General features: G+C 41.2%; 2 protein-coding genes across 3 annotated transcripts; one reads left to right on the forward strand and one right to left on the reverse strand.

The window, feature by feature from the left end:
* Positions 1 to 479: 479 nt before the first annotated feature.
* LOC139533298 (chloride anion exchanger-like) lies at positions 480 to 9,993 on the forward strand. The gene is made up of 20 exons (XM_071331367.1): positions 480 to 816; positions 1,574 to 1,713; positions 2,207 to 2,317; positions 2,493 to 2,653; positions 2,793 to 2,957; positions 3,325 to 3,477; positions 4,413 to 4,495; positions 4,590 to 4,737; positions 4,914 to 5,027; positions 5,440 to 5,517; positions 6,374 to 6,469; positions 6,620 to 6,726; positions 7,603 to 7,672; positions 7,791 to 7,883; positions 8,368 to 8,463; positions 8,876 to 9,103; positions 9,211 to 9,265; positions 9,401 to 9,546; positions 9,695 to 9,772; positions 9,967 to 9,993. Exons 1-20 carry the CDS (start codon positions 701 to 703, stop codon positions 9,991 to 9,993), a joined length of 2,265 nt encoding a protein of 754 aa, XP_071187468.1. The 5' UTR covers positions 480 to 700.
* A 12,103-nt stretch (positions 9,994 to 22,096) lies between these two features.
* Positions 22,097 to 26,086, reverse strand: LOC139533995 (E3 ubiquitin-protein ligase Hakai-like). Of its 2 annotated transcripts, XM_071332572.1 has the most exons (6): positions 25,997 to 26,086; positions 25,186 to 25,353; positions 24,939 to 25,045; positions 24,766 to 24,849; positions 24,579 to 24,652; positions 22,097 to 23,419 (listed from the first exon to the last, which is right to left on the reverse strand). In XM_071332572.1, exons 1-6 carry the CDS (start codon positions 26,007 to 26,009, stop codon positions 22,405 to 22,407), a joined length of 1,461 nt encoding a protein of 486 aa, XP_071188673.1. In that variant the 5' UTR covers positions 26,010 to 26,086; the 3' UTR covers positions 22,097 to 22,404. The 2 variants fall into 2 exon arrangements, with proteins under 2 accessions (XP_071188673.1, XP_071188674.1); XM_071332573.1 differs by lacking the exons at positions 24,766 to 24,849; positions 24,939 to 25,045 and having other exon boundaries at positions 25,997 to 26,080.
* Between the last annotated feature and the right edge of the window lie 660 nt (positions 26,087 to 26,746).

Here is a 26,746-nt window from a genome sequence, read left to right on the forward strand (position 1 = left end):
GTTAATAATTACATCTATGAACGATAAGCAACCCGGTAGAGTGGATTTGTTAATTGCAACATTCCCAAGGATCCCAGATGATCTCGGGGTGTTCCTCTGTGCGGAGAGAAAGAGACAGAAAGACAGGCAAAGTTTGGATACACTGAAGCTGCGTACACAGATAAACTAGTAAGGTAAGAGTTAGTGTTATGTATTATTCTAGTACTTTGCTTATCATTTATTACTATTAAAGATAGATCAATTAAGACACTTTCTATCTTTCCATCTGATATCTGGATGTGGCAGTTGGTGACACAACACTTTCTTAAGAGTTTTTTATTTTGTATTACCTTTAGTAAAAACTATTTGTAATATAGGACAACCTTGCCTGTGTTCTCCTGTGTATTATAATGGTATCAGAACCCTTATTTAACCCAGACCACTCTAACCTAGTCAAAGCTGACAAGCAGCACAGGCCCTGCCCAGCCATGCCAGCACAGAGCTGTGACACTAATGACACAGGCTGATGTAGTTAGTTAGTGTGTGGCGGTAGCTGTACCTTTGTTGTGCAGCAGCTCCACAGTAATCGTCTGTGTCAAGTTACTTTCAAAGGCGGGAGGGAAAGATATGACAGGAACCTGCACTAAAATGTGATTGATAGGTCTCAGAGACCCTGTGAGGAACAGGTGCCGCACCACTCATCAAGAAGAAGAGGGTAAAGATGAAGCAGTATGTGGTCACCAGGCCACTCTACTCAGAGGACGCCTTCGCAGACGAACATGAGAAGATCCACAGGCACCATAAGACCGTGCGGCACCATGTCAAGCAGTATTTCACGTAAGAATCCATCAAGTTTCTTCTGTTGTTTTGCTTTTGTTGTTTTGTGTAACACTGAAGGTAGCCTTATGATAAGCTGCAGTGCATGGACGCAACACTTCGGCCTAAATTCAATCAGATCAAGAGTTAACCGGCGATAGCAGACACTTGCATAGCTGGTGTTTTGGCGGTGTCGGACATGTAACTACATTAAGAGGTATCAAATCGGTGAGCGGCTGCTCCTTTGGTCATTGTCACGATTATTACAACACACATTCCAGTGTACCAACTTGTAACAAGGTTGCTTGTGATTATAATTAATGCAACTCAGCGCATCCAATGGCAATGTTCGCGGTAGGTAAACTCCCGGAAGTTGTTTGCTGATTTGACAGCTCTAATGCAGTTACACCTCAGACATCACTGAAATAAAAACAATGAAACTGCTTTGCAGTTGTCGGTTATCACAACTCAAATCACTGTAGGAGTGCAGTTGCAGTTGTCAGTTATTACAATTCAAATCACTGTAGGAGTTTAGTCTTCATTTGGTGTGGATGGGTGGGCCCACGTGACATTTTACCTGAGACGCCCTGATTGTCTTTAGTTTGCTTACAGATACGGTAACTGTCCTCTAAAAGCATACATCTAGTTTAAAGATCAGTCCTATCATCTTACATACTCTATGTCCAAAATGTGTGCATAAAGATACTTAGATGTTATCAACTACTGGTAAGTAATGTCTGTGGAGTCTAACTAAAAATGGTGTGTGTGTTAACTGTAGTTGTGACCTCAAGCGAGCTAAGAACGCAGCGCTCTCTCTGCTGCCTTTCGTTGGTTGGATGAGAATCTACCAGCTGAAGGAATGGTTTCTGAGTGATATTGTATCTGGGGTCAGCACTGGACTGGTAGCTGTTCTACAAGGTGAAGCTAATACCCACACTAACCCACCTCAATCAACCAGTGTGCATCTTCGGATCTATCAAAGCAGTTCCTATAACACTTTTTGAGAAATAATTTGATAAAGAACTGTAGACCTCCTCATTAACGTCACAAAAACATACACTTTGAGCATCGATAGAGAGAGAGAGCTGTTGTTGAAAATGAAGAATACTGATGAACTATGGTTTTACAGAACTGTAATCAGGTCCGATAGTGGTATCACCTAAAATACATTATCTGATCCTAGACACCTATTAATAGGTGTTTATTGAAAGAAGAGATGTTAACGTATCTTTATTAGCAGGCATTATTATCACATTATCATATTAGCATTGGCACACAGTAGAGCCAATAGATACTTAAAACATCTGGATCATGATGACTCTTGAATGCTGTCGTAGTCTCCAGTGACTTATGGTGGAGTTATTTAACATGCACTGTAAACTGTTGTTCATTGTTTTTGTTTGATTGACAGGTCTGGCATACTCCCTGCTAGCCTCCCTCCCTCCATGGTATGGACTCTTCACTGCCTTCTTCCCAGTGATCATCTACTTCTTCCTTGGCACTTCCAGACATATCTCAGTAGGTAAGTACTGTGCATGTGTGTGTGTGTGCGTGTACAGTGTTTTGCTCTGACCATCACAAGCTATCACACCTTTTTACTGTACTTACCGCCCTCTCTCTGCCCATCTCTCCACTTTCCATCCACTGCTTCCTCATCTTCACTTCCTCTCTCTTTCTCCTCACCCCACTCACTCCAGGGGCGTTCCCTGTTCTGAGCCTCATGGTGGGTGCAGTGGTGACGAGGCTTGTGCCTGACGAAGGCCCCCCAGTCAACATCACTGGGTTTGAGGGGCTGACCAGCGATGAGCAGAGAGTAATGGTGGCCGCCTCTGTCACCTTCCTCATGGGGATAATGCAGGTAAAACATCATCATTACCTCAGCATTATCACTCATGTACTGTACATTACTCATACTGTATCTCTCTGTACTCTGAATCTAAAATGAACAATGAACAATTCTCCCATATTCTAACATGAGTCCTCTGCTTCTCTGCCAGCTGGCCATGGGTCTGCTGCAGGTAGGCTTCATCGTCATGTACCTGTCAGACACGCTGGTGTCTGGGTTCACCACCGCGGCTGCTGTCCACATCCTGGTGTCCCAGCTGAAGTTTGTGTTGGGCCTGGTGGTGCCGGGACTCAGTGGACCGCTGTCCATCGTCTATGTAAGTCAAGGAAGAGAGACAGGATGAGGTCAAATGTCTTTCAGTATTATTTTTTCTACTGATATCCAAATATGCAATGACTTAGCTATGACAGATATATATTCATTAACACCCTCAAATCTTATCCATCATATCTGATCGGTTTCTAAAGCGCTGAAGAATAAAACAGTGTTGATAAGCTAAACAAGTGTCTCATTGTATCTTATCTTACACAGTTAAGCACAGGTCTTCCTCAAGTGCCCACAAGATTTCAGAAAAAGCTATAATTCATGAGTCATGGCTTGGTGTAGAGACCTCTGACTGAACTCTCACACCCTGTAACTGGTTCTTCATTACTGTCATCAATATTAACTGACGTCATCCTCAGACCCTGGAGAAGATCTTTGTCCAGATCGAGAAGACCAACGTGTGTGACCTGGTGACGTCCATACTGATCATGGTGGTGGTGTTCATAGTGAAGGAAATCAACGATAGATACAAAGCCAAGCTGCCTGTTCCAATCCCCATAGAGGTTATCATGGTGAGTGGCACTGTGTGCACTATGTCATCACAACTGGGGCTACAGGTCTATATGTCAGCATACACAGATCAGAATTGGGAAACATTGTGGCAAGAACAAGCCTCATACGGGGCACCATTGAATTTACACTCTTAGAAAAAATAACCCAATGGGTTTTATCTGGAAACAAAAGGGTTCTACCTAAAACCAAAAAGGGTTCTACAAAGGTTTATTCTACTGGGACAGCCGAAGAACCCTTTAAGGTTCTAGATAGCACCTTTTTTTCAAAGAGATAAGAAAAAGGCATCCCCGTGTGGGGCACTGTTTATGTAGATGTGTCTCACTATTTAATATACATTTGAATATGAGTATGTACTTGCACAAAGTACAGATCATATTATCACAGATAAGCATCGGGAAGCATTGCTATTCTTATCCTGAACAGTCACTCCCTTGTTCCTATCGTAGTACACTCTTATAATAAAATGTGCTATCTGGAACCTAAAAGGGTTCTTTGGCTGTTCCCATAGGAAAACCCTTTTTGTTTCCGGGTAGAACCCTTTTTGGTTACAGGTAGAGCCATTTTGATTTCCATGTATAACCTTTTATATAGAGGGTTCTGCATGGTACCCAAAGAACCCTTTTGGAACCCTTTTTTCTAAGAGTGTATTGATCCAAAGCACAATGCCATTGTAGCAAGGAGACAGCTTTTGTGAAACGTACAGTATTGATGTTTTATTCTCACACTGACTCACAGTACGGCAGATGAGGACAATCAGGTGAATTGTAGGAAAATACATTAACTTGTACTGATGTACAATAGGCCTGCAGTGTGTCACAGCTTTGTGTAAAAGTTGACAAGGTAACCAGATTCTCTTGAAATATACTGTTTTATCACCAGATTGCATTAGTCCTGCTAATAACTGATACATTGATTTTGGTAATGACTTTGGCAGACTGTCATCGCTTGTGGCGTTTCCTATGCATTCAACTTCCGGGTGAATTATAAAGTTGATGTTGTCGGCCGTATTCCAGTGGGGTAAGCACATATAAAAAGCTGTTTGCTGCATATTAAAATGGCTAAGAATAGATGGAAAATGATCTAACAATACCTCTCCCTCTCAATCTGTTAGGTATGAGTCACCTATGGCCCCGAACATGCAGATCTTCGGGCAGACTGCTGTTGAGGTGTTCCCTATGGCCATAGTGGGCTTTGCTGTAGCCTTCTCTGTCGCCAAGGTCTACTCAGTCAAACACGATTACATCATAGACGGAAATCAGGTGAGTCCCAAAACCAGAACATTAGGAGGAGGGGTTGGAAGCCGAGGTGATACAGAAAAATGTGTTGATTGTTGCTTGTGAATTAGGGGTGTCAGCCTAATACAAACTATCAACATAAGACTTGAACTAATATCAACAGTTCCAAAACATGTATTTGTCCTTGTTTTGCTCTCTAGGAGCTGATAGCTTTTGGGGCCAGTAACATCATTGGAGCAGCCTTTAAGTCGTTTGCAGCAAGCACAGCTCTCTCCAGGAGTGCGGTACAGGAGAGTACAGGTGGTAAAACCCAGGTAAACTACTAAACCAAGAGGCTGTCTGAGAATACAGACACACAACCATACTTAGAGTTCCTTCCTGTACAAGTTCTTTATCCAAGAGATGTAGCCGTAAAAGTTATGAAATATTGACCTATTTGGGTCTCCCTATCTTTATTGTAATAATAACTGATAACTTATCATAGTCCAAACCAGATAGAATTGTACAAATGGGAGAGAGAATGTGATATAGTTTGTCGTGAATCATAACCTACAGTACATAGTGAGGAATGAAAGAATTGGCTCAGAGTTACAATGCACCAAGTTAGTAAATTATGATAATTTATTAAATATATCAAAGGGAAACACTGATTAAACAGTGCTTATCTGTAGTTGTTTTGTGAATAGCTAAATGTGAGTAAAATAAAGTGTAATTTCATCATTTCAGATCGCTGGTCTACTGTCAGCGCTCATCGTGATGGTCGTCACCTTGGCTATCGGGTTCTTATTGGAGCCACTCCCAAAGGTAAAACTCTCTCAGTATTTACAATATAATTGACTTTAGGAGTTGAATGATAGGGCAACATTTTGATTTCTGCCTAAATAGACATACCCAAGTGTAATTATTTTTCATGAGATGGCCATAAACAATAACGTTGCATAGTTTTATGTTGCATAGTCTTAGAAAGTTCTGGAACTCACCTTTCTGTAAAAAAAAGTTGTATAAATTGCTGAGGTGTAGTCGCTTTTGAGGACACAAGCTCAAGTATATAGTACAAATATAATGAAAATATTGAAAATCACATATTATTTGTTTTTCTTATTCAACAAAAGTGGGGCAATAGGGCTTGAAAAGACTGAAATGCTTCCTTCAGCTTTAAGCACTAAGTGATTTTGTCTGTCTGTGACCAAGGGAAAGTGTTCTTGTTTCAATTCTATGAAACAATTTAGTATGTTTTCATGTTGAGAGCTCTTAAATCCGGCTGAGAATATTAAAGTGAGATGAAACGACAACCGTTGGATTCACTAGACCTTATATGGGCCTTATATGGGCTCTGTCATTTAAATCGATTCTTTGTCTGGATAGGTCAGAAAATGTGACATATCACTTCCTATGCAAATGTGGGGTCTGAAACCTGACACTTCGAGTCAGCTCTGCTGAGAGAGCGGAAGCACTGGACCCTAAGGCATTCACCAAAATGTCAGTCGGAACCAGTCCAGAACCATATAGGGGACTTAACATCTAAGATTAGAACATTACGTAATGAATCACACTGTATGAAGTAGATAGGAGCACTGGAATTTAGATGGAAGTCTTGTGCAACTCTTGTGACTGATCATCAAAGATGTCATTGCCTGACCTTTTCCCTCTGTGTTGACAGTCGGTGCTGGGGGCGGTGGTCATAGTCAACCTGAAGGGGATGTTGATGCAGATCAGAGAAGTCCCTTACCTGTGGAGGAGAGACCGGCCCGACTGTGTGAGTCTTCTGAGACACTCCCACTGAACTGCACCTAAAATGGAAACAAGGAGTGATGTCTTTACCAACTGTAATAATGAACTCATATTTCTTCCAATCCCTTCCATCCCGCATCCCCTTGTCCTGTCTCCCCTCCATGTCTTTATCCAGGTGGTGTGGCTGGTGACCTGCCTGGCTTCCATCCTGTTGGGGCTGGATCTGGGGCTGGCTGTAGGTCTAGGGATCGAGCTGCTCACCGTTGTCTTCAGGGCTCAGTTGTGAGTATGGGCACAAATCTCCAAATACCTAAAAAAAAGTTGAACTTGTGTCTCTTTTTATTCTTTGTCAGTTTCAATGTTATTAGGAGGTGGACACACCAGGGTTGGGGTCAATTCGAAATTTCGGAATTTGATTCAATTCAACCCAAGTATTGAAATTCAAATTTAAATTGGCCACACCTCACAGGAAGCATAATTTGAATTGAATTTTAATGAAAGGAAGTATAATTGAATTCAAAGCAATTCAAATAAATTCAACTGAGACATGAAACAGACGAGTCTCATTCCTTTGATAAATATTTTGCCCAAAAAATCTGCCACCTCTTACTCAAGAATACAGATACCATCAAGAAAAATGGGATTATAACTCAGATGTCAGTGTTTCATTTGTATTTTTACCCTAAAATGTTTAGGTGTTCCCTTCTATTCTGGAGTGTTGGATTTAATGCATTGTGGGAAATGTATTTTTCTAAATATTTATTAAATAATATTTACTAAATTATTACAGACAAAATTATCTTAGAATATTTCCAGACCACTGTTAATTCTTTAATACTCTTTTTAGGAGGATGAGTTTAAAAAATGAAATGTTTCAAGTATTGGAAACCATGCATGATGTCAAAATAAACATGTGCATAATGATGTATGGAATAAATGATCCATTTGAATTACAATGAATTTCATTGAATTCAATTCTACTTCCTTTAATTCAAATTTAATTAAAATGCTGCTTCCTGTGGGATGTGGCCAATTCACATTTAATTCAAATTCAATAATTGAATTGGAATTAAAGACCAATTCACAACTCAATTCAGAATGAACCCCAACCCTGGAACACAATGTCATAGTGACATTTCTGCATACATTTAATTCCAGCCCACGTTGCAGTGTCCTGGCCAATATCACAGGAACAGATATCTACAAAGACCGCAAGGATTACATGAGTGTGAGTAAGCTGTAATGTGGACTAAAGACACTCACCATTATCTTGTAATCTTACAGGACTGTGAAGATGGTGTGTCTACACATGGTCCTTGTTCTATTGTTTATATATCTCTTTCCAGATCTATGAGCCAGAGGGTGTTAAGATCTTCAGGATACCGTCACCCATCTTCTTTGCCAATATAGATTTTTTCAGAGGCAAGCTGGTGGAAGCTGTAAGTAAGCAATTATACACAATTAGACATGTAAAATTAAGAATTCTGCCAAACACATTTACACATAGGCCTTTTGCATTACAATTTCCATTACATGGTCCAATAAGGTAATGATTCACGGATCTACTTATTAAGACATCTTATTTTCTCATCGGATTTGATCCAATGGAAAAAGGTCATAAAGAATGATCAAATAAACTCATGAAGGTCAATACCACCTCATTGTATGAGGTAATATAGTATACCAGGTTGTATAGCATTAGTGCCCATACAAATTGGTGTTACTAAAGTTTTACTTGCACCTTACTAAACACTAAGCACATGCAGATAAGATAAGATTAAGTTTAACCTTGATCTGTATGATGGCCAAGGCAGTGGTAAACAATATGCCTCATTCACAATAAAGCCCATGTGTAACAGTTACTCCCACTTTCATGTGTGCAATTGCTAATTAGGGTTCAACTTGACTTTGATGTGTTTTCAGGTGGGCTTTAACCCTTTGAGGGTGTTGAGAAAGAGAAACAAAGCCCTGAGGAAGATCAGGAAACTTCTAAAGAAAGGAGAGCTGCAGATGACATCTGTGAGTAGTGGTGCACTTATCTGTTGCCCTTAGAAACCCATCAAAACATAACTTCCACTCACAAAGTTACCCCGTTAACACTTTACAAGAGCCCCTTGTATCATAAAGTTTAATTCAAATGGCCATAAGCATGTCATAAATCAGTCTAGCCCAAAACATTAGTTTCACACCTGGCAACAACATACCTTTAGCAATCCAAAATCAACAGACATCATGCACACGCTGCAGGACCTACCTATAGGTACTCATCCCAGTACATGCCTTATCAGTATGGTCTTGGGGTTGCATGTATATGAAAAACAAATGAATCATCATCCCATAGTGGTGGATGGACCTCCAAAGATCACCTTCTACATGTAGTCAGGTTTTCACAATAAGAGGTTGTGGTAATGTTGTGGTACTCCCTGTGCAGAAAGGCCTACTGCTCACCAGCTCTGGTCCCATTGAGGAGTCTGAGGATGAGAGCAACATGGAGGATCTGGACCAGCCCACTGACTTCAAGGACCTTCCTGTCCAGGTGAACTGGAACTCTGAGCTTCCTGCCAACATCCAAGTCCCCAGAGTAGACGTCCACAGCCTGATCCTGGACTTCTCAGCCGTCTCCTTCCTCGACGTCTCTGCCCTCAAGGGACTCAAAGCGGTAAAACAAAACTCTTCCGTTACAACCCTGTGGAATGTGGGGATGATTGTCTATTTTACCAGAGTATTTCTACTTGCTGGGTACTGATATTTTGCTGTGACCTATAGGCACTCAAAGAGCTCATTCGGGTTGAAGTTGAGGTCTACATTGTGGCATGTGACGGTAAGCTGGTTTAAGACAAGCCATCTGTCCCATCTATTCCTTCTCCCTTTTTCTCTTCAACGCTGAATTCAATCACTCTGAAACAAATAGAGGTGAAGTGATTGATCTAACGATATCCATCCCTTGTGTCCAAAGCGTACATCCTGAAGAAACTGCACAGCTGTATGTTCTTTGACAACGAGGTGAAGTCGTCCATGTTTTTCCTGACTCTCCACGATGCCATGCTGCATATCCTGGAGAAACATCCAGTAAACTCTGAAAACACAAAAGTCTGTGAAAAGGTATAACATTTACCTGTAGAAATATACTGTGTATCTATTGATGTTTCCACCCTTACAGACTAGATAAGAGGTGCCAAACCTTATCTTGGCCCACATCGGTTCATACACAGGAACGTGTCTCATTCTTGTGTATCATGTTGTCTTACAGGTTATAACAACAGCCACTATCCATGGCAACCAATGCAATGGTGTGTCGAGTTTGCGTAGCAGGGACAAATTTGTACATGTAAGTAACAGAGACCCATCAGATCTTTTCTACATTTGTAATGAATAATCATCACCAATCCCTTTAAAATGATAACTCTCGTAATGTTGCAACTCATGTGGAGGTACAGGTAATTCAGAAAAATCATTCAGAAAAATAAAATTACAGTAAGATGAGCTGACAAAATAAAATCTAAATCTCTTTGCTTTCCCCAGGTCTCAGAGACAGAAACCAAGTTCTAGTTCCAGAACTACACTCTCAGATGTCAGTATTTTAAGGGTTCTTCGGTTGTCCCTTTCCACAGATGGTTCTACATGGAACCCAAAGGAGTTCTACCTGGAACCAAAAAGGGTTATATTTGGAACCAAAAAGGGTTCTCCTATGGGGACAGCTGAAGAACCCTTTTGGAACAACTTTTCTAAGAGTGTAGTGATGTGTACAGTACTTTCCTTTCCTGGGATGGCATGCATTTCCTGTGATCGCTGTGCTTTCTGGTGATAATTGACATAAGGACACATGATGCTGTCCTAAAATGGACACCATACAGTAACCATATGTACACAGGACACCACTTATTGAGCTAATAATTGTACATAAAATATATTTGAATGTTTTTGACATTGAGACTTTGAAAGAAATATCAGAAAATGTCATTCATATCATTTATTTATTTTCAAAAACATTTTTAAATAGCTTGACAATGTTGCATTTTATACGTGTACATAGGGATTTTATAGGAATGTTATCTTTGATGTATTTTATATGTAAAATAAATGTACTTCTTAGCACAAAGTATTTCCGCCAGCAAGAAATGAAGCAATATTAGCAGTACGGTATTTGGACATCTGAACGTCCTGTAACTGAGATATTGAGTTATATTGAGTTATAGGATGACTAACGTGGTTTTGATATATTGGTCACAGATAAAGCCCTGATAAGAGATGATTAAGTAGAGATCTTTGACAAACTGTTCTGGGGATACAACAGTAACCCTGATTGATTAAGTTGGTGGAGGTTAGTATGGGGTATTTCCAGTATTTCCAGGTGGCAAGACCTCAATGGATCCAAAAGAGCACTTTCAATGTGGTTATAATAGTGATAAGAGATGAGGACTGATGAGTGTCTCAACGTTTACGTACCCTAAAGCCACTGATCCATTTGCCTGGTTTGGATCCCACATATTGTTTTAGAAATGCCATTGTGAATCCTACACAGTAGATATATATGTCATGAAGGTTAAAAAAATATAAACATTTTCAGATGAGGTGAATAACTCTCAAACAGTGATGCAGATAAGCAGAGTATGTTTGGTTTGATTTTGATTTATTAGGATCCCCATCAAAAATACATTACAGACAAAATACATTACAATGTTCATACGTTTAAAAACATGAATATGTAGTGTGTGTGTGTGCATCTATCAGTTACACATACATGTCAGTACAGTACATACACACAACAAGTAGGTCACATGGGGTTTACCATTTTACATTTTGAGATGATGCTTCATTCTTTTGCTAAAGAAATTCATCAATGAATTCAAAGTTCCCGTTGCGTGTCTTGTGGTGTAGAAGCCATTGTTAGTAAGAAGAAGAACTGAAGAAGTACAGTATAAACTTGGCACAGACCATGAAGGAATCATCATCCTGATCTCTGTTAATGATTAGATACACTGAGTGTTCCATGACATAGAATGACCAGGTGGATCTAGGTGAAAACTATGATCCCTTATTGATGTCACCTGTTAAATCCACTTCAATCAGTGTCGATGATTGGGGAGGAGACAGGTTGAATAAGGATTTTTAAGCCTTGAGACAATTGAGACATGGATTGTGTACTGTATGTGTGCCATTCAGAGGGTGAATGGGCAAGACAAAATATTTAAGTGCCTTTGAATGGGGTATGGTAGTAGGTGCCAGGCGTACCTGTTTGTGTGTCAAGAACTGCAAAAACATTTCACACTCAACAGTTTCCCGTGTGTATCAAGAATGGTCCACCGCCCAAAGAACATCCAGCCAACTTGACACAACTGTGGGAAACATTGGAGCATCCCTGTGGAATGCTTTCGACACCTTGTAGAAAGGGAAAGGGGGATACCTAGTCAAACATGCCCTGAAGAATTGAGGCTGTTCTGAGGGCAAAAAGTGTTCCTAATGTTTTGTAAACTCAGTGTATGACTTTAATTTTCCAAGACAAATTTCCCCTTAGGGATAATAAAGTTTATCATATCCTATAAGATGAAGTGACAGTAGATCTCAGACCGTCTTTGGACTTTATACTGTAAAAAACGAAATTCAGTCCATATTATCTGCCTTATCAGGTCATTCAATTGGAGATGAAGTCTGCTGGATGTTATTATTGAGTACATTAGTCATATGGATACTCCCCTCAGTAAAACAACTTTGGAGTTTAAGGACAGTTTGTTCGGGGACCTTTCATGTAACTGGCAGTAGGAGTTCTGATTCTGAAGAAATGGAATTGAAGAAGTGAAACTGGATCAATTGTAGTCTACTATTTTTCTATTCTTAAAGTAAATTAAATATAATGATCTGATAAACCTAAAAGAGAAGAGCGGCAAACTATAGATAGTTTACATTCAATCCTACAGGAAATGGATGATTTGAAGTGTGTGTTCCTAAAGTCACTGGAATATCAAGCCAGTGTTTATCAATAATGTACAGCAAAATTTGCAACAAAGTGGAAGTTGTTTGTATATTCTATCACATAGTACTGTAATACAGTGTCCATAGCCGTGGGAAGTAGGGGTGCTAGGTGGTTAAATTACATACATTTGTGTCGTTGCAATAAAAAATAAAAATAAAAAATCCAATTGCATTATTGATCTAAATGACATGGGATTGGAGTCGGGGAGAGAAAAACATGGGTTTTTATATACGGGCAAACAAAGAGGTGTAATAAGTTTGCACTCAAAAATATGTCGTATGAAGCTTACTTCATTATTCAATGTGTTTTTACTGCATCAGGGATAGCAGAACAGAATGAAACGAAACACTTGTGAACTGGTTTTATTAACCTTCACAAAAGTTTGGACAGTCTAGATTGCAGCAATTACAAAGAAAGGCTACCGTACCCAACAAATTACTAATGATATTTGCAATATGCTAATGATATTTATTTTATAACCTATCTTAAATTAAATATGGAGCACACAATTAAAAAGACTGACCGAACTTAATTTAGCCAACAAAAATGTCTCAATAGAATGAAACAAAACACGTTTTGCATATTTAAAGAACTGGTTTAGATTAATAAATAGGCTACATTAATAACAATCATGTACAATAATAATAATGATTAAAAAACAGAATTAAAAAACAATTTTGGACTGACCAATGTAGATATTTTCAAATACATGCAACTTAAAAGTGACATATCACAACATTTCCAGTTAAAATCTTTTGGACATCAGAGCAACGTTGAGGTTATCTTATTTGGGTCAGAAAAGGATATTCATATGATAGGTAAGATATACAAAACCTTGCAGAGAGCATATCCAACTGACAATCTCTTAGAAAAAAATATCACCTATCGGAATCAAGACTTAAAAATAACTGATGTTGACACAAGATGGAGGGAATGTTGGAGCATAACTACCGAAAATACAGTTAACAAAAATGTACGCAGAATCCAGTATAAACTAATTCACAAATTCTACAGCACAACGGCAGTCATATCTTAGGTGTAAAACAAAAAATAAGTCAATAATCCATGTGTCACGCCAGCTTTGGCTCCCCCTCCTGTACAGCTCAGGCGTTCTGCGTCGCCGGCCTTCTAGCTGCTGCCGAATCTGCTGCTGGCAAACGCCCTACACTCCTCAACCCCGGACTTGTCTCATCATCATTACACACACCTGGTTCCAATCCTCACTCTATCCCTGTATATATACTCCCTCTGTCATTTGTCTTTGTCGGTCATTGTAAATGTTGCTTGTTTTCCTGAGAGGAATCGCTACTACTATTTCCTGAGCACTTTATTATTTTGCACTTTGGGTTTCATCCCGCTTTTATATATATATAATGCGTTAATAAACTCAGTAGTTCTAAACTTGTCCCTCTCTACATTTGTGACACCATGCTTTCAGGGAATGCTATAAAGTCAAAATATTATGGGTGACGCTAGAAGGTTGGCTGTCAGAAGTATTACAATGTAAATGTACCTTTAATCAGTCGGTCTGCAAATTTCAAGACATGGCATACGGGGTGTTGTGAGATACACAATCGTCTGATACACATCGTCTTCTCATCACTTTGGGTAGAGCAGACATTTCCCTATATTTTTGTTAGCTGCATGTGTGAAATAACTCCACCAGTCTTATTTATGATAATATTTGAAAAGATTATAACTTTTTAAAATTGTTATCAAAAAGTTATGTTTTTCTTTATCAGCTTCATGTACTTTGATGATGTGATGAAGACGTCCATGTTCTTCCGCACTTCATTACGCCATGCTACTGGAGAAACAGCCAGATCATTCACAGGACATTCAGAAGATAAAGCAGGAACCTCAAGCATAACATATTAATTCACAATATGTAGCGTCAATGACACATTAGGGAATTGTGTGTACAGTCGTGGCCAAAAGTTCTGAGAATGACACAAATATTAATTTCCACAAAGTTTGCTGCTTCAGTGTCTGTAGATATTTTTGTCAGATGTTACTATGGAATACTGAAGTATAATTACAAGCATTTCATAAGTGTCAAAGGCTTTTATTGACAATTACATGAAGCTGATGCAAAGAGTCAATATTTGCAGTATTGACCCTTCTTTTTCAAGACCTCTGCAATCCGCCCTGGCATGCTGTCAATTAACTTCTGGGCCACATCCTGACTGATGGCAGCCCATTCTTGCATAATCAATGCTTGGAGTTTGTCAGAATTTGTGGGTTTTTGTTTGTCCACCCGCCTCTTGAGGATGACCACAAGTTCTCAATGGGATTAAGGTCAGGGGAGTTTCCTGGCCATGGACCCATAATATCGATGTTTTGTTCCCCGAGCCACTTATGTATCACTTTTTCCTTATGGCAAGGTGCTCCATCATGCTGGAAAAGGCATTGTTCGTCACCAAACTGTTCCTGGATGCTTGGGAGAAGTTGCTCTCGGAGGATGTGTTGGTACCATTCTTTATTCATGGCTGTGTTCTTAGGCAAAATTGTGAGTGAGCCCACTCCCTTGGCTGAGAAGCAACCCCACACATGAATGGTCTCAGGATGCTTTACTGTTGGCATGACACAGGACTGATGGTAGCGCTCACCTTGTCTTCTCCGGACAAGCTTTTTTCCGGATGCCCCAAACAATCGGAAAGGGGATTCATCAGAGAAAATGACTTTACCCCAGTCCTCAGCAGTCCAATACCTGTACCTTAGGCAGACTATCAGTCTGTCCCTGATGTTTTTCCTGGAGAGAAGTGGCTTCTTTGCTGCCCTTCTTGACACCAGGCCATCCTCCAAAAGTCTTCGCCTCACTGTGTGTGCAGATGCACTCACACCTGCCTGCTGCCATTCTTGAGCAAGCTCTGTACTGGTGGTGCCCCTGATCCCGCAGCTGAATCAACTTTAGGAGACGGTCCTGGCGCTTGCTGGACTTTCTTGGGCGCCCTGAAGCCTTCTTTACTACAATTGAACTGCTCTCCTTGAAGTTCTTGATGATCCGATAAATGGTTGATTTAGGTGCAATCTTACTGGCAGCAATATGCTTGCCTGTGAAGCCCTTTTTGAGCAGAGCAATGATGACGGCACGTGTTTCCTTGCAGGTAACCATGGTTGACAGAGGAAGAACAATGATTCCAAGCACCACCCTCCTTTTGAAGCTTCCAGTCTGTTATTCAAACAATCAGCATGACAGAGTGATCTCCAGCCTTGTCCTCGTCAACACTCACACCTGTGTTAACGAGAGAATCACTGACATGATGTCAGCTGGTCCTTTTGTGGCAGGGCTGAAATGCAGTGGAAATGTTTTTGGGGGGATTCAGTTAATTTGCATGGCAAAGAGGGACTTTGCAATTCATTGCAATTCATCTGATCACTCTTCATAACATTCTGGAGTATATGCAAATTGCCATCATACAAACTGAGGCAGCAGACTGTGAAAATTAATATTTGTGTTGTTCTCAAAACTCTTGGCCACGACTGTACACAAAGGTCTTAGTGTCACACTATGTTCAGACTCTTTGTCATTCAGGTAACAGACTGAAGGGTCTGGAGATGTCAGAGCTCATAGTTTGTTGCCCCCAAAGTAATTTAATGTAATTAGAGGCATATAGGTAGATCTTAATGGTTAATAATGACAAGTAATAATCAAAGACTAATGTGCTAATGTAGTGAGTAATGATTGGACTGGCTTGTAACCCAAGATCTCATAAAGGATAGGCTAAATATGCACGACATGCTTGATATGATGATGTGCTGATATTGGACTGCTAATACCTGTATACACGCCTTTTGTATGTTTTCTTCTATACCGAATAAAAATAAAACGCAACATGCAACAATTTCAAATATTTTGCTGAGTTATAGTTCATATAAGGAAATCAATCAATTTAAATAAATAAATTAGTCCCTAATCTATGGATTTCACATGACTAGGCATGGGCGCAGCCATGGGTGGGCCTGGGAGGGCACAGGTCCACCCACTTGGGAGCCATGCCGACCCACTAGGGAGCCAGGCCCATCCAATTAGAATGAGTTTTTCCCCACAAAACGGCTTTATTACGGACAGAATTACTCCTTCGTGGTTTGCAGTTGTGAAGCCGGTTGGAAGTACTGCCAACTTCTCTAAAAGGATGTTGACGGTGGCTTATTGAAGAGAAATTAACATAAAATTCTCTGACAACAGCTTTGGTGGACATTCCTGCAGTCAACATGCCAATTGTACGCTCCCTCAAAACTTGAGACATCTGTGGCATTGTGTTGTGTGACAAAACTGCACATTTTGAAGTGGCCTTTTACTGTCCCCAGCACAAGGTACACCTGTGTAATGATCAAGCTGTTTCATCAGCTTCTTGATATGCCACACCTGTCAAGTGGATGGATTATCTTCGTAAAGGAGAAATGCTCACTAACAGTGATGTCAACAAATTTGTGCACAACATTTTTGAGAAATAAGATTTTTGTACGTATGGAATATTTCTGGGATCTTTTATTTCAACTCATTAAACACATTACATGTTGCGTTTAAATTTTTGTTCATTGTAAATGCCAGACACACATGTAGTTTTACTACTCTTGATAAATTCAAACCTGTATAATCAACTTGTTTACTCAGTTATATAGTTGAAGTCGGAAGTTTACATACACTTTGGTTGGAATCATTAAAACTCGTTTATCAACCACTCCACAAATTTCTTGTTAACAAACTATCGTTTTGGCAGGTCGGTTAGGACATCTACCTTGTGCATAACACAAGTAATTTTTCCAACAATTGTTTACAGACAAATTATTTCACTTATAATTCACTGTATCACAATTCAGGTGGGTCAGAAGTTTACATACACTAAGTTGACTGTGCATTTAAACAGCTTGGAAAATTCCAGAAAATTATGTCATGGCTTTAGAAGCTTCTGATAGGCTAATTGACATAATTTGAGTCAATTGGAGGTGTAGCTGTGGATCTATTTCAAGGCCTACCTTCAAACTCAGTGCCTCTTTGATTGACATCATGGGAAAATCAAAAGAGATCAGCCAAGACCTCAGAAAAAGAATCGTAGACCTCTACAAGTCTGGTTCATCCTTAGGTGCAATTTCCAAAAGCATGAAGGTACCACGTTCATCTGTACAAACAACAGTATGCAAGTATAAACACCATGGGACCACGCAGCCATCATACCGCTCAGGAAGGAGACGCGTTCTGTCTCCTAGAGATGAACGTACTTTGGTGCGAAAAGTGCAAATCAATCCCAGAACAACAGCAAAGGACCTTGTGAAGATGCTGGAGGAAACAGGTACAAAAGTATTTTTATCCACAGTAAAACGAGTCCTATATGGACATAACCTGAAAGGCTATTTTTTGAAGCCACTGCTCCAAAACCGCCATAAAAAAAGCCAGACTACGGTTTGCAACTGTACATGGTGTCATGACGTTGGCCTATTTGGGTATAGCAAGCCCCATCCCCCTCTACCTGCCTCCCCCTTGCCTCCTTCAACTAGGCTGCTGTGGTCAGAGAGAGGTCGTAAATTCCTGAGGAGAAGACCCTGCCACATGGCCACACAGTATAAGAGGCAGAGTAAGCTTTAATAGAAAACAAAGGAATTTCTTCCACCTCACAGAACTTGAGGTATGAACAAATTTCATGTTCCGGAGAAAGTATAAAAGATCGGTGAAGAATCCAGCTTCGAACTGGTCCGTTTGTTACAACTTGGGGAAGCTGATGGGAGACGGTGTGGCCACATTACCATAACGCTGTTTATATAATAGCCTCAGATATGAGGTTTACATCTAATTGTTGTATAAGATGAATGAGTGAGTATGATACTGTTTACACAATTTTACAATGTGATTTTGGACTGTTTAATGAAGGAAACTCTAATTCCCTTTTGAGTTGAACTAAATCAGAGGACCGCCCCTGAGCCCAGTTAGGGTCAGGCATCCTGGGACAGCCCTTTTTCGGCCTTCCGAATAAAACCCCCACTCGGGTTTTCTATCACCAGACCATGTTTCTCTCAATCACGGGAGTACAAAGGTTGCAGACCATTGCTGAATCTTTTAACCATACCACGTGGTTAAACTCTTAGACTATCGATACCGACAAAATAATAACAAGTCTTTGATATTAATTACTAGTCTGCAGCTAGAAATTCAGTATCATTGAACGCGAAGAACGACAACCGCCGAAACATCCATTCTACAACAACACGAATGAATGTCACTCTGAACTATCCACTCTAACCTGCGACAGAGAGAGAGAGAGAGGACGGAAACTCTCCAACAGAAACTAACTTTTCAACAGCGATCAAGACGACACACTGAGCGTAAATATATATATTGATTGCAATTGTTCCCGAATGAGTGAGCGTACATGTGCAAAGGATTAGCATTTAAATTGTTATAATTATTAACTCTGTAGTGACTTCTCAGTCGACCCCCACTTCCCTTTGGTCTAACAAGCCGCCATGCCGGTCTAGCCCACTAGGGCACATTCTCCTATCATTTCTTGTAACCATATTTACTTTGTTTGTTTGTTTATGCATTTCTGTGAATTACTTAGTTAGTAATAAATAAATGATTTAAGAAAATGTATGTATGGATGACTCATAGTGAAGACTGGGTTCGTGCAGATAACCAACAGCTTACAACGTTTGGAATGAGACTAACGTGAGATAAAGTAAATAATTCATTAATTAAGAAGATAAATATCTGAAAAGTTATTTTAGGAAATGATAACTTTGTGATCTGAATATCTTCCTTGGTGCCCCGACTTCCTAGTTAATTACGGTTACATGATTAATCAGTCTAATCGCGTAATACTAATTTACATTGAATCTTTGATAAAACTAAGTCTTCAATTTAATGATAGTAAAGACACGACAATGGGGACAAGGATCTTACTTTTTGGAGAAATGTCCTCTGGTCTGATGAAACAAAAATAGAACTGTTTGGCCATAATGACCATCATTATATTTTGAGGAAAAAGGGGGAAGCTTGCAAGCCGAAGAACGCCATCCCAACCGTGAAGCACGGGGGTGGCAGCATCATGTTGTGGGGGTGCTTTGCTGCAGGAGGGCCTGGTGCATTTCACAAAATAGATGGCATCATGAGAGGAAAATGATGTGGATATATTGAAGCAACATCTCAAGACATCAGTCAGGAAGTTAAAGCTTGGTCGCAAATGCGTCTTCCAAATGGACAATGACCCCAAGCATACTTCCAAAGTTGTGGCAAAATGGCTTAAGGACGACAAAGTCAAGGTATTGGAGTGGCCATCACAAAGCCCTGACCTCAGTCCTATAGAAAATTTGTGGGCAGAACTGAAAAAGCGTGTGCGAGCAAGAAGGCCTACAAGTGGGCCTCCCGGGTGGCGCAGTAGTCTAAGGCACTGCATCGCAGAGATTCTGGGTTCGAGCCCAGGCTCTGTCGCAGCAGACCGCTACCGGGAGGCCCATGGGGCGACGCACAATTGGCCCAGCGTCGTCCGGGTTAGGGAGGGTTTGGCCGGCAGGCATATCCTTGTCTCGTCGCGCACTCGCGACTCCTGTGGCGGGCCGGGCGCAGTGCACGCTGACCAGGTCGCCAGGTGTACGGTGTTTCCTCCGACACATTGGTGCGGCTGGCTTCCAGGTTGGATGTGCATTGTGTCAAGACGCAGTGCGGCTAGGTTGTTTGGAAGGACGCATGGCTCTCGACCTTCACCTCTCCCGAGGCCGTATGGGAGTTGCAGCGATGAGACAAGACTGTAACTACTACCAATTGGACACCATGACATTGGGGAGAAAAAAGGGGTAAAAAAAATGTATATAAAAAAAGAAGGCCTACAAACCTGACTCCGTTACACCAGCTCTGTCAGGAGGAATGGGCCAAAATTCACCCAACTTATTGTGGGAAGCTTGTGGAAGGCTACCTGAAGTGTTTGACCCAAGTTAAACAATTTAAAGGCAATGCTACCAAATACTAATTGAGTGTATGTAAACTTCCGACCCACTGGAAATGTGATGAAAGAAAGAAAAGCTGAAATAAATAATTCTCTCTACTATTATTCTGACATTTCACATTCTTAAAATAAAGTGGTGATCCTAACTAACCTAAGACTGGGAACTTTTACTAGGATTAAATGTCAGGAATTGTGAAAAACTGAGTTTAAATGTATTTGGCTAAGGTGTATGTAAACTTCCGACTTCACCTGTAACTCTGCTGGATTTCTCAGTGGAAAGGTACAAAACGATACAATGAACTTCAGTTAAGGAGCGTTGGGCCAGTAACTGAAAGGTTGTAGCTAAATCTCCGAGCTGACAAAGTAAAATCCCTAATTTCTCCAGGGTCGCTGTCAATGTCTGATCCCTTGGCTGTGGCCCCACTCTCAGTGGGAGTGTAATATGCAAAAAATCTATTTCACACCTGTGCAGGTTACCCACTTGTACATAGTGAAACAGGACTATATAAGCACCCCCTAATTATTAACTTTTGATTGAACAAAAGAGTCTGTCTGTGAATGAAGTCATCTGCAAGTATCCAACATTAATTGGAAGTTCTATCCTCTGGCCGGGGACAAGCTTGGTAACAGGGTATACTCTCCTGCGAACCGGGAGTCATGGAACTTCGGGAGGGAAGATCTGACAGAGAACACATTTTAGCAATAATAAGGTTCCCAAATGATCTTTTGTCCAAGGTCAAAGTGATGCAAACAAGTATGCTGTAATGGTCGATTTGAAACCCAAAACCTGTTACTTTTTGTCATATAGCAGACACTCTTATCCAGATTGACTTACAGTAGTGAGTGCATACATTTTAATACTAGTCCCCCATGGGAATCAAACCCCCAACCCTGGTGTTGCAAGCACCATGCTCTACCAACAGAGCCACCCTCTTATAGGCTGATTCCAGATGTTTTATGTTTATTAATAATGTGAAGACCAATCAGTGTCAAGTATTGGTGTCAACATGAGCCAGCATCCCTGTGGAATGCTTGACACCTTGTAGAGTTCATGCCATGAGAAATTGAGGCTGTTCTGAGGGCAAAGGGGGGTGCACTCAATATTAGGAAGGTGTTCCTAATGTTTTTTTACACTCAGTGTATACTTTTGTGTAGCAAAGCCATTTTTTTATGAACACACAATAAGGTTGTCATTTTCAAATAGCCTCAACAATCCTTGGAATCAAAGCAAATAGTCCACAGCAAAACACTACTAGTAGCAAAAATAATCCCCTGAAGCATTTGCTAGGGAGGGTGACATCAAATTGCACATCGCAACACAGTTGATAAGTCATAAATGTGAAATACTTTTTAATAAAGTAATCTTGGTGTTTTGTCCTTGACATACAGTGCCACCCCTCTCAAAATGTATTTATTTTCTCCCAGCAGCTATATTAATTTATCACACATAACTAAGGCCATGTTTAGGCCAATCATTGGATTTAACATTTTATTTTTAGCCCTTTCCAGAAATCAGAATTAGAAGAAAAAAATTAAGCATTGTCTGAAGGATGGTGCTGGACCATCTGACATAAGGGGAAGTTTGATGAAAAAGCGTTAAATAAAGTTTCAAATCCAGGTCATGTGATAAACCAAAACACAGGGCTCCCTACACAAACAATGTCAAATGTTAGATTATACACCGCCCCCTATTGATATGGATGAAACAGTTTCCATAACTAATAATATTGAGGGAAAAAATTGATTTAACTTGGTTAGAAAATATTTATTGAGACGTCATCAAACCAAAAATGTTCAAGATACAATGTCCATTAGAGACCAATACAGGAGCGATTCAAATGTATCATTGCTCATTTGACAGCCCAAAAGGTTCATATCAATAAAAGTGAACAGCTACATACATACATTCTCCATAGACTAGTCTCTTTTAAGTGTTTCCGTAGAAATGACAGTCATACAGAACCCAGAGACTCATGTTCACATTATTCAAACCAGTGAAGAGGAATAGGGACAAGTCAAACAATGCCCCTGACTTTGTGGGGTGTTGAGAGTTTACTGATAATAAGGGCGGTAGCGGGACTGATCGGGGTGATGGGGTCCAGGCATCTGGCCCTGAGGAGGGGGGCCCTGCATCCTTGGAGGAGGAGGCCCTCTAGGGGCAGGCCACATCCCAGGGCTCAGACCCCCTTGCTGGTTAAAAGGGGGACTAAGTGTGCCCTGGTCCTCAGGGAACTGCTGCATGGGGTTAGGGTTGTAGTGGTGGGGAGGGGGGGCATTGACTGGAGGACCACCGTGTTGAGGTGGGGGGCCTGGAGGAGGGTGGTTCATGTAGGGGGGCATCTGACCCATGATGTGTCCTGGCGGGGGTGTAATGGGAGGGGGTGCGTTGGACATAGGCGGGGGAGGGCCGGCCTGGTTGTACACCATGTGGGGTGTCCCAGAGCCCTGGGGTGGGTGCTGCATGGGGTGGTTGATGGGTGGAGGGGGAGGAGGCGGAGGGCCATAGTGCTGTTGTGGTGGCGCCATCATGTGGTGGGGGTGGGATACTACAGGCTGACCAGGGTAGTCAGGGTGGTGGTGTGGGGGTGGAGCAGGGCCCGGGCCAGGAGGGAGAGGGTCACGGGAGGAAGAGGTGGAGGAAGAACCGGAGTCATCCTGGATTGGCACGGTGATGAGGTTGCTGCGTGCGCGTGTAGTTACCGTGGCGATGCGGAAGGTCTCCTGGGAAAGAGGAGGTGCATCATGGGAAGCCGGTGGTGGCTGACCGTAGGGGTCATGACCCCCGTGTTGGAGGGAGGGCGGGAGATGCCCTTGGGTCTTGGGCAGGTGAGGCGGGGGCACACGGAAGCGGTCAGGCACCTCTGTGGATGGGGGAAGGTGCAGGGCGTCCTGGCGGCTTGCCAAGGCCTTGGCTGCCCTCATGTGGCGGTGGTTGATGTGGGCCTGCAGGTCACGCTGGGAAAGGTAGGTGCGCTTGCAGCCTTGCACGATGCTGCACATGTAGAGGGAGCCCCGCAGACACTGTTCGATGCGCTGGACCGGGTCTGTGCAGCTGAAGAGCTGCATACTAAACAACACAAAGGTTTAGTTAGTAAGTGCAGTCAGCAATCACACATACAGATAGTATATTTTTATTTTATTTATTTAACCAGGCAAGTCAGTTATGAACAAATTATATTTTACAATTACGGCCTACCCGGGCCAAAACCTAACCCGGACGACGCTGTGCCAATTGTGCGCTACCCTATGGGACTCCCAATCACGGCCGGTTGTGATACAGCCTGGAATCGAACTAGTGTCTGTAGTGACGCCTCTAGCACTGAGATGCTGCCTTAGACCGCTGCGCCACTCAGGAGCCCTGCATATGGACAGTTGAATACACTAGTGCAGCGATTCTCAACTGGTGGGACATTTTGAATGGGTCGCAGGTAGTAACGGGGAAACATTTCCTGCCAATTGTGTATAAAATAGGTTCATTACGCAAGGATTTGATCAACACAGTGTACACTAGTGGCACCTAATGGTCAAAAGAATTTAGAACAGACAAATTGGTATACATGACATCACACATGGTCTTCTACCGAAACCAATCAGGTGGTTGTTCGACAAAACAAAGTGCCGGACGTCATTGATCGCATGCTTCTGATAAAGTGATACAAGCCTAGGCACACTGTTTAGAACTGCTTAGCGATATCGATGCATGCCCCGGGGCTCCGGTATCAAAAGTAACGTCACTAGACGCGGCTGTCTTGAGTATTAATTTTTTTTATAAATACTCCAGTTAGAACTTAAACAATTACAACCAGTTAGAAAGTGTGTCGAAATAATAATGAATCTACTTTTTAAAAATGTAAATCTCTCTTTTCTATTTTTGTTCAATAAAAGTATTTTTTATATCGCTATTAGCAGAGCTATTTTGCAGATCTGGTTGATTTTGTGGTCTCAAACCAGTGAGCTTATTAACATTCTTTGTCAATAATACATTTTTTCCATATTCTTGATAATGAAAAATGTGGGAATGTCTTTCCCTTGTCATATAATTTCTACCTTTACTATCAATACAGCATTCAAGATATTTTTCCAGATTGCATTTGGGATATTTTTGTTTCACAATGCGAATATTGGGTTGCGAATGAGACAACCTGGTTCAATTTGGGTCCAGAGGCAAAACCAGTTGAGAACCACTGCACTAGTGGGTAGGTTAAAAATAAAAGTCAAGAGCTTACCCTGGGCACATCTTGTCTCCCTTCTTCTCGTGGAGCAAAGCACACTCATAACAGAACACATGCTTGCATGGAATCTGGTGAGTAAATACAGATAATAACATAAGCTGCTGCACTCATAGCCTCTTACTATAAAAACATTTTAAGAGACACATAACACACTATGTAAAACGTGATCGAAGAGACATACCATGCGTCCATAGATCCTTATGGGCAGACCACACTTGTCACAAAAGTGTGCTGGAATGTCATCCTTTTCACCTATCAAATTCAACTGTGGGGGAAAGACCAAGAGGTCTATGACACAGTAATGATGTAGGTGGAATGCATTTTCCCCACCAACGATAGATATTGAAACACTACCTTAAAGTCCCAAAACATTTGCTGGGGGAACCTCCGTTGACTTGCAAACACATCCCCAGCCTTGGTACCACAGTCGAACCTCTCCTCTTGCTTGAAGCTAAAACTCTCTAGAAACACAGATATGTTGCCTTACAGTAGTCCCATATGAAAACTTGCTTCTATGACCTGGCAACAGGTTTCCCTATCCCAAACCTAGCCCATGGGAATTAAAACTGAGAAAATGAGAAAGCACTTGTGGCTGGCTAACCTTCATCCCCAGCCTGGGGTTTGGAGGGCTGCCTGCCCATGGGTCTTTGTGTCCGGGGAGCAGGTTTGCTCCTGATGGTTGGTTTGGAGATGAGTTTGATGGGGATGCGTCTGCGGACATCAGGGCCCCCAAGACTCCCCGAGCCGTCCGTACCTTGCAGGTCATTGTCTGTGGGGGAACGATGGATCATTCAAAACGTCAGTGACCTGAGTCAGTCATTAGCTACCAAGCAAACATTTACATGATACTTGCTACTAGCAATGACACTATAAGTTGACAATCCTTAGGTGATCATAACCATGATAAATAGTTTAGTAAAGCGCTAGTGTTTCATTTTAGCCAACGCTAACACTGCCTGGAGTTGCAGAAATTGATGGAGAATGCAGACCTTAGCTAACACTTAGTCTAAGCTACAAACATCGCATTATTTATTCTGAATATTTTGTGAAGGTTAGAGTACTGTCCTGACAATTTAAGTTAGTAGCTTTGCACTGGCAGATCAACTCCAACCGTCACTTTATTCTAAAAAGTATAGTTAGCTAGCTATTACTGTAACAACACAGATCTGCGGAAACTAATGTTAGCAATATAACGTTATTAGCAATTTAGCTAGCAGTGGGCTGGCAACGAGAGGTTGCTACAAGGCCTCAATTTGTGTACTTTAAACACTCCACTGATAATACTTGTAAAGTATAATTGAACATGAATAAGTTTACAAATTAAATCCATTTCGCTGTGTATCAAGTTAAATCTACTGATACACAAATAAAACTAAAATACAGCTGAAACTGGAGAGCAATTTGTCGCTTACCACTTTGGTCCATAATTCACCGCAATGCTGTATGGGAAGGTATAATAAAAGGGGAGGAGTTGAGTTCAACCACTGAGGGGTCGTCACCAGTTACCACAGCCACAAAGTCATAAAACCCGCCCATTTCTACAATTGACCGTCTTAAAATCTGATTTTAAACCTAACCACACTGCTAACCTTATGCCTAACCCAGAAAGCACATTTCTGTTTTCATTCATATTTACGATATACAGTAGTCTATTTTAACTTTGTGGCTGTAATAACTAGAGGAAACCACCACTGATGGGTAAAGAACGGGAGTTCAACCAAAGACAGTACAATATGAAGATAGGCAGAAACTGCTTCTCTAATAGAAATCCCCGAGCACGCTTGTCGGCGATGTCATTGTGACGTTGGCTAGCTAAAGGCTGCGTTTCAAACTCATTAAAGACACACCCTCGCCTTATGTCCTTGGGGGAATCCCCGCGGACATATTTGTTGTCGGTTCAAATGATAAGCCCCTCAGCTCTCGTTTTTAATGGAGTTTGCGAGTGTACAATTATGTTCACTTCGGGCCTGAAACGCCACATAATTCAATTCGCGATGATTTTACATCCTCATTGTTAATATGGAGTCAACATACAAGTGTAAATCATTTTGAAATTGTGCTACTAATGCACAAACACATCTCGTAAAAGTAATTATGTTTTTATTTGGTTAGCTTTTGAAAATTGTAGATTTTTTTTTTTTCCTTCTTCAGAAATAACTAGG

This window comes from Salvelinus alpinus, chromosome 11, assembly GCF_045679555.1.
Source record: "Salvelinus alpinus chromosome 11, SLU_Salpinus.1, whole genome shotgun sequence".
NCBI lineage: Eukaryota > Metazoa > Chordata > Actinopteri > Salmoniformes > Salmonidae > Salvelinus > Salvelinus alpinus.

Coding starts and splice junctions, on each gene's coding strand:
- LOC139533298 (XM_071331367.1), top strand. CDS start 701: ATGAAGCAGTATGTGGTCACCAGGCCACTCTACTCAGAGGACGCCTTC. Junction 817..1,573: donor CATGTCAAGCAGTATTTCAC/GTAAGAATCCAT, acceptor TGTTAACTGTAG/TTGTGACCTCAAGCGAGCTA. Junction 2,318..2,492: donor TTCCAGACATATCTCAGTAG/GTAAGTACTGTG, acceptor CACTCACTCCAG/GGGCGTTCCCTGTTCTGAGC.
- LOC139533995 (XM_071332572.1), bottom strand. Junction 24,850..24,938: donor AAATGTTTTGGGACTTTAAG/GTAGTGTTTCAA, acceptor TTTCCCCCACAG/TTGAATTTGATAGGTGAAAA. Junction 23,420..24,578: donor GGAGACAAGATGTGCCCAGG/GTAAGCTCTTGA, acceptor TGTGTTGTTTAG/TATGCAGCTCTTCAGCTGCA.